Source organism: Sebastes umbrosus, chromosome 16 (genome assembly GCF_015220745.1).
Source record: "Sebastes umbrosus isolate fSebUmb1 chromosome 16, fSebUmb1.pri, whole genome shotgun sequence".
Classification (NCBI taxonomy): Eukaryota; Metazoa; Chordata; class Actinopteri; order Perciformes; family Sebastidae; genus Sebastes; species Sebastes umbrosus.
Window position 1 is genome coordinate 30,801,229 of NC_051284.1, and position 13,089 is coordinate 30,814,317.

General features: G+C 45.0%; 1 protein-coding gene across 2 annotated transcripts in view; it reads left to right on the forward strand.

Annotated features, from left to right (window-relative positions):
• Positions 1-13,089, forward strand: part of akap6 (A kinase (PRKA) anchor protein 6) — a 187,565-nt gene that overhangs the window by 170,324 nt on the left and 4,152 nt on the right. Inside the window, exons 19-21 of one of the 2 annotated variants that reach the window (XM_037796614.1) lie at positions 3,440-6,436; positions 7,990-9,234; positions 12,964-13,038. In XM_037796614.1, the coding sequence (XP_037652542.1) occupies positions 3,440-6,436; positions 7,990-9,234; positions 12,964-13,038 (4,317 nt within the window). The other variant, XM_037796615.1, reaches the window with a different exon arrangement.

Consider the following 13,089-nt stretch of genomic DNA (forward strand, 5'->3'; position numbering starts at 1 on the left):
CCTTCTCTGCAGTGTCAACAGCTATCATCACTCCGATACAGTGGGTAGGTTTTAGTTTTCCTAGGATGCAACCTCCAGGTCTGAAAAGTGTCTTAAACTTGCATTCTCTCTACCGGCCAGCAGGGGGCGCCTCCTCTGGTCTGATTGTATAGAAGTCTATGAGAAAATGAGTCTACTTCTCTCTTGATTTATGACCTCAGTAAACATTGTAAACATGAGTTTATGGTCTCAATCTCTAGTTTCAAGTCTTCTTCAATACAGCAGGATGTTCATTTAGTTAATGATGGTCCCATTTAGAGTCAGATAGACCATAAAGCAGGGGATGCTTTAGGGCGGGGCTACCTTGTGATTGACAGGTCGCTACCACGGCGTTGTCCGGTCTGGGAGTTGTCCGTGTTTTTCGTCTTACAACTTCAACCCTTTCACAGTCTGTTTTCACTTCATCAGAGTCATTTTGGTCGCCTAAAAAATGTCTTATTCAGCGTTTGGTTGTATTTAGCTCCACCCTCTCGTGTCACGTCTGGTTCTAAAAAAGCAACATGGCAACGGCCAAAATGCCGAACTCGAGGCTTCAAAACCGTAGTCCCCAAACCAACGGGTGACGTCCCGGTGACTACAGCCACTTCTTATATACAGCCTGTGAGTTACAAATGCAAAATTAAATCTCCTTTTTCTATCCCATTAATTAGTTTACATTCGATCTTTAAGGTACGACACTGTTAATCCTTGCTGTGTTAAGGTGGACAGAATTTAAATTATTAAATGCTTTATGTTGGTGTTCATTACTGCACTGCTGAAACTCCATGTTAACAAGACATTGAGGCAATTATCGAGTCTTAAATCAATAAGTTTCAAAATATCCCTGGAAGCGAGTGTAATTTCCTGATTCTGGTGGAGCGGTCTGTCTAATTACGTCTTGTTTCATGTTCCTGACACTAATTTCTAGGAAACTCCTGAAACAGAGTTTAATGATCAGCTTAATGTGAGGCCAAACGGCCGGTTGAGACGGAGCTTTAATGGAATCTAAAATCCAGAGGATCCCGTCCAGAAGTGTGTTGTTGTTAAAGAAGAAGAGCGGCTCTCTCTATTATCATTTAAAGTGTTTTATTTTGTAGGAGGAGAGGTTATGTTTCCTCAGATGTTTCTTGTTTTGGCACCGAACTCTTTAAAAAAAGACGTGTTGGAAAAATCCTGTGTCCTTCCTTTCAGAGAGAGCGCCGTCTCGCCGCCGTTTGAAAGAGACACACCGACACCCCCGACTCTGACAGAACACGTTCTGTGATCATTTAAACAAAAAAAGAAAAGAGTAAAATCAGCCCACCCCAAAGCAATTGCTCATAAATCTCAACACAAATTATTCCGCTCCGGAACAAAGCGATGAATTATTCAGAAACGACTTCTGAGAGAGAAAGAGCACGGAGCTGAAAACCCCAAAGTAAATACGTAATCAAAAGCCTTCAGAAAGCTCGGCTGTCTAAAAATATGCTTAGACACAGGAATTCTTCCCTTCCACAGACATAATTATACAAATTGCTCCGCGTCTCGTTAACAAGAGAGGGGGGTAATTCGTATTAGCCATTCATAGCCTATTAATCTAATAAACTAGTTGGCTCCGTGTGTGTGTGTGTGTGTGTGTGTGTGTGTGCGGATATGGCTCTGTGTAATGAATTTCTATTAGATTTGTGTTTATTCCCCTCGTGCTGATAGGGGAGATGGGGGTAATGACTGAACTGGGTTTTTTGCCACTGCAGACGCATTCAAAAACACATTCAGCAGCGAGGGGAGAGGCCATCAATCAGCCTAATCCAATCAAATCGAGTATTTGATGACCCACGAAAACCTTGTATATAATTTATATCTGTAATTTATCTCATTTCTATAATTTCGTAACAGTTTACAGCTGAATTTGCGGGCAGTTTTTATGACCTCAGAGGGAGGGAGGTGAGGTGACTCCTGGTCGCCACCGCCGCTTCAAAAAACACATTTTCTTTTTTAAAAGCAGGGAATAACTCTAAAGGGTTGTTGGGTACCTGCCAAAGAGGCAGCGCTGTCAAGCTGGCAGGGCAGAACAATTTAGCAGTGGAACAGCGGCGGTAATTTCCCACCCAGACTCCATGCAGCAACATGTCGGTGTGTTTCCTCCGTAAACTGTTGGTCCAGATGTTCCTGATGCTGAGAGCTGAGACTTTGGAGACGCAGAGTTTGTGCAGGATTTAGTGGCCTTGGAGGGTTGAAATGTAATCTCACTAAATGAATAGTATATTTTAGATAACAACAAGTAGTCTCATCACATTTTAGTTCCATCTCTGTACCGACATGTGATGTTGAACCATTCCTTTAATATGATAAACTTGCTGTTGGATCGGGGTGTTTGGGTTGTAAGGTATCATGGAGATACATGTCTTTTATGACGGGAGTTACCGTATCCTCATATCCATAACCTCGTATTATATCTTACAAAAAGTTATTCCTCATTTGTTGTGTGTTTTCCGACAAATGTCCAGCAACACGTGTCAATCACCGCTTGTTACATGCATACAGTCTTTTCAAAATAAACTTCACAGGAAACTACTTAGTTAGGTTTAGGAAAAGATGGTGGTTTGGGTTGAAATAACTACTGAAGTATGGAAGTTTCTCCTTACTGCAATAGCTAAATAACTACTCATTTATTTTATATTCATTATTTTAATATTTTATTTATTGCATATTATTTTATAATAATATAATTTATATATATATAGATATATCTTTTTTTTTAAATATATACAAAATTTGATTATTATTTAGTTCAAGCCCCAAAGGTGCAGAACCCTATTGAGTTTGTGCTGGTTTATTATTATTATTATTATTATTATTATTATTATATTATTATTATTATTATTATTATTATTATTATTATTATTTTATATATTATTTGGTATTATATTTATTATTATTATATTTTTAGATTTATTTAAGATGTTATTAATAGAATTATTATGACTATTATTTCATCCTTTTTTTGGTTTTGTTTGGTTTGTTTGGTCTGTCTCGTATCCTGTCAAACTCTGTACGTCACCTTGTTCTCTTCGTCTTTTCTTGGGTATTCCACCCCCCCCCCCTGTTCTTATCATTGTTGTATCACCTATACTGTACCATACTGGTCAAGCTATAACAGGCCTTCATATACAGTTAAATGTTCTGTATTTGCATTCAGTTATGACCCTTGATGCACTCTGTATTTGTTCATTCAGAGGACACTTGATTTTAGTCTTTTTAAGACTTTTTGGCGACATAGCAAGAGGGAGAGAGGAGAGGTTGAACATGCAGCAGGATTAAAACCTCGGACGTTGTGGTTCATTCATGGTTTGTGCTTTAGCAGCTGAGCCGACACGATTCCTCTTTATCCTCTCTGAACAATTTCAAACTTTGTTCTTTCTTTCTTCCCTTTCGTGTGCAGGTTCCTGGGAGCGTTCTGGAACCGGGTCTAGTCGACCTCCGCCAGATCAGCCCGGTCCCGGTCGGTCCCGTGGCCCCGCCGCCAGATGACTCGTGGGAATGGGATGAAACCGATATGACAATCACAGAGCTGGATCCACAAGAAGTACCAGACCACGACCTTATGCACGACCTCCACTCAGAACCATACCTGCCTTCGGACACCAGACTGTCTAACGGGAATCAACCGGACGGGACTGGAACCAGCGTCCCAACCAATCAGAGTCCTGAGATGATGAGGGGTGGATCTTCATCAGAAGTTCAGCCCAGTGTGATCTACCAAACTCTTCCTCCTAACAACAACAACATCTACCAGGTGTACAGCCTCCACACTGTGGAACTCTACAAACAGCCTCAGTTTCCTCTCTCTTCCTCCTCGATGCACAAAACCAAATCAGGGAAACGCAAACAGCACCTCCTGCTGAAGAGCCTGAGTAAGGACTCCTCCTTCTCCTCCATCGAGTCCCTCCCGGACCTCCTGGGAGGTTTGACGTCAAACGGCCGACGGGGAAACGTCGGATGCCGGGACGGGGAGAACGAGAGGGAGAGCGGCAGAGGAAGCGGCCAGTCGGCGAGGAGTCGGCGGTCCGAGAGCGAGAGCGGGATCGTTAGCGATACAGGAGACACGGAGACAACGACGACGACCTCAGATATCCAGGGAGAGGAGGAGGTGGATCAGGGAGAAGAGGAGGAGGAGGAGGAGGACGAGGAGGAACAGAAGCATCATTTGGCTCTGCACAAAGACAATGTCACCAGGTACAACCAAAGAAGCAAGAAGGAGGAGAGTGTGAAGGAGAAAGGATGGAGGAGGGATGAAATGAGAAGAAACAGAGAAGAGGAGAAGAGGAGGAGGCCCAGGAGGGGAGGAGGTGAGGCGGTTGAGATCCTCATCAACGGGCGAGGAATCCTGACTCCCGCTGACTCCGACTCTGACTTTGAGGTGGGAGGCGTGGACTCCTCCAAGTCCTTTATGTCCCGCAGTGACATCACAGAGTTCAGAGTGGACCAGTTGAGCGGTTTGGAGACTCCTCCTGCTCTCAGCCGCCGGGCCTCCAGTCCGGTTCTGTCTCAGAGCTCCTCTCTGGAGTCCATGCTGGCTCTGGGAGGGGAGTTATTCCCCTCAAAGGACCAGCTGCAGCGTAGCGCCTCCCTGGAGAGCTGCCTGGTCCCGTGTCGTAGCGCCGAGGAGACGGGAGGCAGCCTGGCCAGCCTCGGGGAGCTGGACCTGGGACAGAGCAGGGAGGTGGGAGGAGGTGAACCAGGAGAGGAGAAGAACAACCAAAGTGTGCAAGGAGAAGCGTCCTCTGGAGAGCTGAGCCGGAGAACTCTGGACCTCCTGAAGCGCTTGGAGAACATCCAGAGTCCTCTGGCGGCACAAATGACCCGCAGTGTTTCTGACATGACGCTCCGGAGCAGCTCCCTGCAGCAGAGCAGACTCCCCGCCTCGCCCTCCCTCGGCGGTCGTCACGCACCCCTTTCCGGGATATCTGGCTGTTCGCGTAAAGGACCGCCGTCCCTGATCAACGAGAGCTCTGCGACGGCGTCGCTGACAGAGCTGAGCAGCACCGAGGACTCGTCTCTGGGCTCTGAAGATTTCGCGATGCTCAGAAATCAGCGCCACCTCTTCCTGGATCCCGTCGCGGCAGCCAACGCCAACTCGAGCTCTTATAGGAAGCGTTGCCACGGAAACAGCCGAGCTGGGATGGATGAAGCGGACGCGGCGAGCTTGAGCCTGGTGGTGAACGTCTCCTGTACGTCGGCGTGCACGGATGAAGACGAGGACGACAGCGACCTTCTGTCTTCCTCCACGCTCACGCTCACCGAGGAGGAGCTCGGCGTTCGGGACGGAGAGGACGAAGAGGAGGAGAGGTTGAGCGGTAGCTCCTCTGGTAACGAGGAGGATGACGATGAAGAGGAGATGGAGGGGTCGTACGTTCTGGGGCTGGAGTACATGAAGAGGGAGCTGCAGAGCTGGATCCGAACTCCTCGAACCTCGTCGTCTTCTAAAACAGAGGCAGGCCTCCGGGACGAGCTGCAGTGTGGGCCCAACCTGTCCTCCACCTTCATCTCCTCCTCCTCCACCTCCTCCTCCTCTCAGAACAAGGAGCAGCACTGCTTTCAGAACCGCTCAAAACTAATAGAAACCAACACTAACAGTGGTAACAACAAGAGAGATCAGAACGAGCAGGAGGAAGATGAGGAGAACCGGAGGAACGCAACGAGAAGCTACATCAGCCAGTTTGTGGACGACGTGGAGAACGGGAACGTGGACCAGAGCTGCTTGAAAGGGAAAGACGAGGACGACGAGCTCCTCCGAGAGGAGTCCAGCGTGTTCACGAAGAAAGGAGAGTCGGTGAGGGAGACGTACGTGTTCGCCAAAACAGGAGAGTCGGTTGAGGATGTCGGCGACTTGATAGTGAAAACAGAATCCACTTCCTGCGAGCTCCTCCCCTTCCTGTCCAAGCGTGGCTCGTCTTTAGTGGGACAGCTGAGAGGGGAGCTGCCCTGCCACAGCGCCTCCCTCCCCTCGCCTCCTTCCCTCTCGCCCGTCGACGACTGCAGATCCCACGATGCCTCGCCGGGCGGCAGGCCAGCAGCAGCCGGGGGACGGAAGGCCATCACCAGCCAGGAAAAGTTCAAATTCTCCTCTTTCGTGACGGAGGAGACGAGGAGGGAAGTCAGAGACAAAGAATCGTCCCTGCCTCCCAAAAAACGCCACAGTTCTCACAGTTCTCACTCGTCCTGCTGCAGCCACCTCCCCTCGCCGTCCTCCCTCCGCCCACGCTGCGTAGACGACGGCAGGAAGGAGAACGTGCACGACTTTGTGATGGAGATTATTGACATGACCTCGGTTGCACTGAAGAGCAAAGAGAGTCAGCCTGAAGACCCGAACCAGACCGACAACAGAGGGTCCGTTCCAGACCAGAGTCCTGCACCGCTAGCACAGATCAGAGACAAGGTACACAATGAATCATAAAACAGTCGACATGGTATGGATTTTATTACAGAGAAAACATGCTAATGTTGTTATATTGCAAATACAAAACCCTCATTAAACCCTCATTAAAATAAGAGTTGAATATGGCTGCAGATAATAAGTGAAAGAACATTAAAGTCCTGTTTGACCTCAACGTATTCGGTACATTTTGAGGGCAAACGAATCCAAAAGTAGCAAAAAGTTATCTTGTTCACTGAGTTGGAGTAATTCAATAAATCGCATCACAGATCATAACTTTTAGGACGTAATGACTAATTTCTCTTTTGCGAGTGAAGTAATCTAAAAGCTAATCAGTTCTCAGTCTTCATTTTATTTCTGAAATCGGGCAGAAAAGTTTGCTCCTCTTGTAAAAGTGTAAAATATAAATACACTCAAAACGTTTTAATATGCAAATGAACACTCGATGGTTTCCTGGATGGTTTGGTGATTGTGTTGAAATTGGGACTGTCTATCCATTCAAATATTTAATCTGGATTAATCTGATCAAAATGAACCTTAAAGGGAGATTCATCAAGTATTTAATCCTCTTATCAACATGGGAGTGGACAAATATGCTGCTTTATGTAAATGTATGTATATATTTATTATTGTAAATCAATTAACAACACAAACAATGACAGATATTGTCCAGAAACCCTCACAGGTACTGCATTTAGCATAAAACAATATGCTCCAATCATAACATGGCAAACTGCAGCCCATTTTCATTCACACATCTGGAGGTCAGAGGTCAAGGGACACCTTTGAAAATGGACATGACAGTTTTTCCTCGCCAAAATTTAGTGTAAATTTGGAGCGTTATTTAACCTCCTTCATGACAAGCTAGATTGACATGGTTGGTACCGATGGATTCATCAGGTTTTATAGTTTATTATGATACCAGTATCTTCACTCTAGCTTTAAAACTGAGCCACTACAACCTAAAGATCAAAGAACTATTAAAGAACTTTTCAAATATAAAATAACAAAGTGCCTCGCACAAGACAAAGAACTTTAAAGCCAACAAAAACTTAGACAAAAGACATAAACTGGACCAGAATAGAAATACAAATTCCATTAAAACAAAATTTACAATAATAAATATATACATACATTTGCATAAAGCAGCATATTTGTCCACTCCCATGTTGATAAGAGGATTAAATACTGGACAAATCTCCCTTTAAGGTACATTTTGAACTGATAAAAAATGTTCGATTAATCGCGATTAAATATTTGATTGACAACCCTGTTATGTTTACATCATATTAAAAATTAAATTAAATGAAACTAAATAAAATAAAAATATATACTAAAAGTGGGTTTCATTCATTTAATTGTTTGTCCACAATCAGATGAACCAACAAACCCACTCAGCTCATTTTTATTTATAAAACTCAAACTCACAGATTTGTCTCCCTTCGGGCCTTGGATTCAGATAAGGAAAAACTAAAACTAAATCTTTACAAACTTTCTCCTTCCTCCTCCTCCTCCTCCTCCTCCTCCTCGTCTTCCTCCTCCTCCTCCTCCTTCAGGTCCTGGAACACTCCCACCGGCCTCTCCACCTCCGTAAGGGAGACTTCTACTCCTACCTGTCTATCTCCTCCCATGACAGCGACTGTGGCGAGGTCAGCCAGTGCTCCGAGGACAAGAGCTCCTCTCCGGCGCCCTACAGCATCCCGTCTTACGCCACGCCGACACAAGGCCTCCGCACCCCCAGCCCCGGCCCCAGAACCACCCCCAGCCCCGGCCTCAGCCCCGAGCTCTTCACAAGCACCAGACTACACATAACAAACTCTCCTCCGTCTCCCAGACACTCCTCTCCTGGCCTTGACTCCAACAGATGTGCTCTTGATTTGAAGTTTGCTGCCGGTAGCCACGCCGGGGAGCCGACTAGCCCCTCGCTATCCCTGCCCCCGAGCCCAGACATCAGGGACGAAGTGACCCTGTTTGAGGCCTGTACGGAGGAGGTCTACCTGGGCCCGCCTCTCTGCTACAGCATGGTGCTCACCAAGAAACCACGGCGCTTCATGCTGAAGGACGATGTGGAGTATTTGTCCTCCCTGGACCCTGACTATGAACTGAATCACAGTCTAGCTTACCTGCCTTGTTCAGAAGCAGGTGATAGTCTGAGCTACCTGTCCCCCTCAAAGGAGTTGGACAGAGACCTGGATCACCTGTATTTCCAAGGATCCAGCCCCACAGAGGAGCCTTATTACAGCTCCTTTTCCACCTCCTCGCCCTCAAACAGCGTCTCCGCCTCCCTCCGGAGGCCCGGCTCTGAACCAAAAGCTGACAACCCTTCCTCTCCTCCTCCCGTGTCCTCTGGCGGCGAGGAAGAGAGGCGAGGTGAGGACCCGTACCTCCTCTGTGATGTCGCTGGAGGAGAAGTCGCGGCCGCTGCGAGTGTCAGCGCGCCGCAGGAGGAGAGGAGTCGTAATGAGGGGCCTCCTTATCTTAATCCCCGGGCGCGTGTCGCCCCGATAGACTCCTCCGCAGCCGAATGTTTGGCAGATACTAAAACGCTTGAATCCAATATGGGCGCCGTAATGACCAAGATAAGTGTCTGCAGCTCCGCTACAAATCCCTCAAAAGAGCCAGCCACCACCGCCACGCGTATTAATCCCAAAATTAACTGCTCGGCGATGAGAGAGGCAGATAGGGAGGAGGGGGGGCGGCGGCGAGGAGAGGCGGATGCTCGGCGGGCGAAGCAGGAGGAGAAGGGGAGGAGAGGGCGGAGCGGCTCGCAGCAGGAAGCGAAGACGGCGGCGGAGAAGCAGGTTAGTGTTCCACGTATTAGCCTGATCTGCTATCTGGGGACATTATACGGGGCCTTGATACTGCACTTCACCTCTCTACTCCAGGTATTAGTCCCAGCCGAGCCCCTCAGTGGGGATGAATGTAATGAGGCCGGTGTGCATTTCTCTCATTTCCATTTGTGAGGCCGGACGGACGTGAGAGGTGCTGATATGCGTAACCTCCCCTCTCCTCCTCTTCCTCCTCCTTACCCTCTCTCCTTCTCGTCTACTCTTCACACTCCTCCTCCTCTGTTTCCTCATCTTCCTCTACTCCACCCTTACTTCTTATTTCTCATCACCTCTTCCTCATCCCATCTTCTACCTTTCTCCTCCTTCTCATGCTTCATCTTCCCTCCTCTTGTCATCATCTCTCCCCACCTCTCTGCTCCTGTTTCTTCTTCTTCCTTCCTTCCTTTCTCATCATCTCTTCCTCTTCCATCACCTTCTCAATGACTGGATTCTAAACCTCCTACTATACTAGTACGTACTGATTTGGAAAAGAGGTAGTATGCAAACAAAAGCAAAATCTCCAGTATGCATTGGACCCGTCTACCTCGCTTACTGTATCCCACAATGCAAAGCGCTGGACCGGTACAGTCTACGCTCACAACAACAGCAGCAGCCAAAAACAGCACATCTTTTACATCGTAGCTGTTTCATCACTAAATTCACTTCTGAGCATTTTTGAGACGAGAAATCAACTGTGTAGATTTTGAATATTGACAGTTTTACGATATTAGATGACGAATGGAACATTTGCTCCGACGTTTTCCGAGTTTAGAAGCTCCACAAACTGCCGTGACGGCCAGCTATAGTTCCGGCAGCCGGGCGGTCACGCTCACAGACCGCTACGAGCTGGATGGAGCTCTCTAGAGACCGGTCTATAGACGAGAGGCTTTTATTTCCTTGTTGACGGATAGTTTGTTTAAATATCACAACACAAATGTCCGTATAGAATTATCAGGAACCTGTGTTTATCTACCTTTATGGAGTTGAAAAGCTCCACAATCTCCCGCGGGTCTAGCTCGCTGGAGAGACGGTCGGTTACACTCACAGCAGCAGGAAGTGGCGAGGGAAGAGGGGAGGTGCAGAGCCGCCTCTGACGGGGCAGAGAGATACCTGCTGAGACAACACCACCCTTTTTAACATCACTCTTATATCTGGAAGGAGATCAGTCCACTGTTTAGTTTCTGTAACTGAAAAATCAGTCGGAGTAAATGTATGGAGTTTGTCTGACTTCACCGTGAGCTGTTAGAATAAAGAGTTTAAAGCTGCAGTATCTTATAAAGTAAACAAGCAGAACATAAACAACACAATCAAAGTTGTATTGTTGGATAATATAGTAATAGTGGAACGAGTTTGTTCTTTTGTCCGGTGCTTTAGGAGCTGGTTTAAAGGCTCCAGCCTCGTCTAGCATACTGCAAATACATCACTTTAACCGTCACGTACTGCATACTACTGAGGAACGCAGTATGTACTGTGTACTGCATTCATCAGTAGTAGGTAGGACGTGGTTTTGAATATAGCCAATGTCTTCCTCTTGTTTCTTCTCCTTCACCTCCTCCTCACCTGTACTCCACCTCCCCTCTCTTTCCCGCCTCCTCCTTTCTTCTCCTCCCGTCCTCTTATCCTCCTGCAGGTATCTTTCCTCTCTCTTCACTTTGCCACTTTCTTCTCCTCTGTTTTCCCTCCTCTAGTTGTTCCTCCTCCTCCTCCTCCTCCTCCTCCGCCTCATCCCTCTCTCCTCCCTCAGGTGTTAATGGAAGAAGGGGGGATTTGCAGACTTCTCAGTTTTTTGGTTAAAAGGTTAAGGTCCACAGAACAACATCAGCATAATTACTATCAGTCAGATTTCATTAGGATTCATCAGCTAAGAGCTTCCCTCCGTCCTGCAGTGATCGTTCAATTCATTTCATCGCTGAATTAGCGTGTTTGTGCTCTTTTTTAACTTTTCTATTTCCTCATGCAAATGAGTCTTTACCGTCTCTGCAGCCTGCTGCCTCGTCTGTTTCTCAACTTGTGACTCTGTTACAGAGGAACACGGCTCAGCTGAAGAGGCCTGTTTCACTTCAGATCCAGCAGCCTGTAGTTGTCTTTCACACAGTGCATGTTAATGTAGCGACGTGTCCTTTGTGCTATTTAAAGGACAGTAAATCCGACTTTTACTGCACCGTAGAACAAAATCACATTAATTCATCTTCAGGTGGTTGATCAAAGTAATTATTAGTCGTCACTTCATGCTGCAGCGTTCATTACATCCCTGTACAGAATGAACTATTATGATGACTAACCCCCTCTATGGACCGTTTTGACTCGCATGTCAGACGCAACACATCTATGAAGATGTCTACACCGGCTCTGTGCAGGCTCACGTCTCAGCTGCATTTGAGATTGAGATTTCTTTTCAGCATTTTTGTAATTTTAAGACTTTTTTTCTTAATTGTTTAAGTTTTTTTTAGTGGTTTTTTTTTTAAATTATTATTTTCTAAGATTATTTTTTATATATAATTTAAAAGTTTTATTTTTTTAATTTTTTGAGATTGAATTTTTGTATTTTAAGACTTTTCTTTCCTTTTTTCTTATTTATTTTAATATATTTAAGATATTTTTGTGTGTTTTTGAGAAAGTTATTTGTGTTTTTGAGATTTTATTTCCTGCATGTTTTAGATATCTTTTTTTCTATTTTTCAAGTTTTATTTTTCTATTTCTTTGAGATTTCATTTTTGTATTTTTAAGACTTTTTTTCCATTTTTCTTATTTATTTTAATATTTTTAAGATTATTTTTTGCATGTTTTTGAGGAGTTTTTTTGTGTTTTTGAGATTTCTTTCCTGCATGTTTTAGATATTTTTTTAATTTATTTTGATATTTCATTTTTGTATTTTAAATACTTTTTTCCATTTATTTAATTTATTTTAATATTTTCAAGATTGTTTTCTTTTCCTACATGTTTTAGATATCTTTTTTTGTATTTTTAAAGTATGATTTTTATAGTGTTTTGAGATTTCATTTTTGTATTTTTAAGACATTTCTTTATTTTATTTTAATATTTTTAAATATTTTTTTTCTGCATTTTTGAGGTTTTCTTTTTGTGTTTTTGAGTCTGATAGTTTCCTCATTAGCTCCAAATAAAAGACAACAACAAAATGCAGAGATGGGGGTGGATGTGCTGCTAACACATGTGCAGTCACGCTGGCGTGTAAGCGTGACTACACATGCATGAGTGTGTCTGTGTTTGTGTGTGCGTGTTGGTGGATGTATGGGGAGGGATAATAGCTACACAAGTCTTTACAAAGCGATTAGTCGTGAACCAATTAAGAGAGCGGGGTGGAGTTGGGAGAGAATTGTTTTCGGCCTGATGCTCGTTGTTTTAATTTGCAACTTTTCATCAGTTTGGGCTCAAAGAAAGAACAAGCCGATTAGAAAACAAAGACAAACAACGTTTCAGCCCGATAATGCCGTTTTGATTTATTCTTCTCTCTCTTCTCTTGTTTGTCTCTCTCCTTTATTCGCTCTCTCGCCATCCATCGCCTCCTCTCTCTCTCTTTCTCTCTCTGATGAAACAAACGTTTTCTCATTTCAGCTGTATCATGTGTTTGCCTTCATGTGACTAAACAACGTCTCTGTTGTTCCTCTTCTCTCCATCTCTTCTTTTTCCCTTTACAACCCTCTTCTATCTTTTTATTTCTCCTTCTTTCTCTACACCTCTCAGTCAGCTGTCAGTCACGCCACCAGAACAGCACAAACCTCAGTGAGACCGCCCACCGCGAGAACGAGGACCGTCAGAGTAAGTTAACACACACAACAAACTAAATATGTCAAATCTCTTTTATCATTT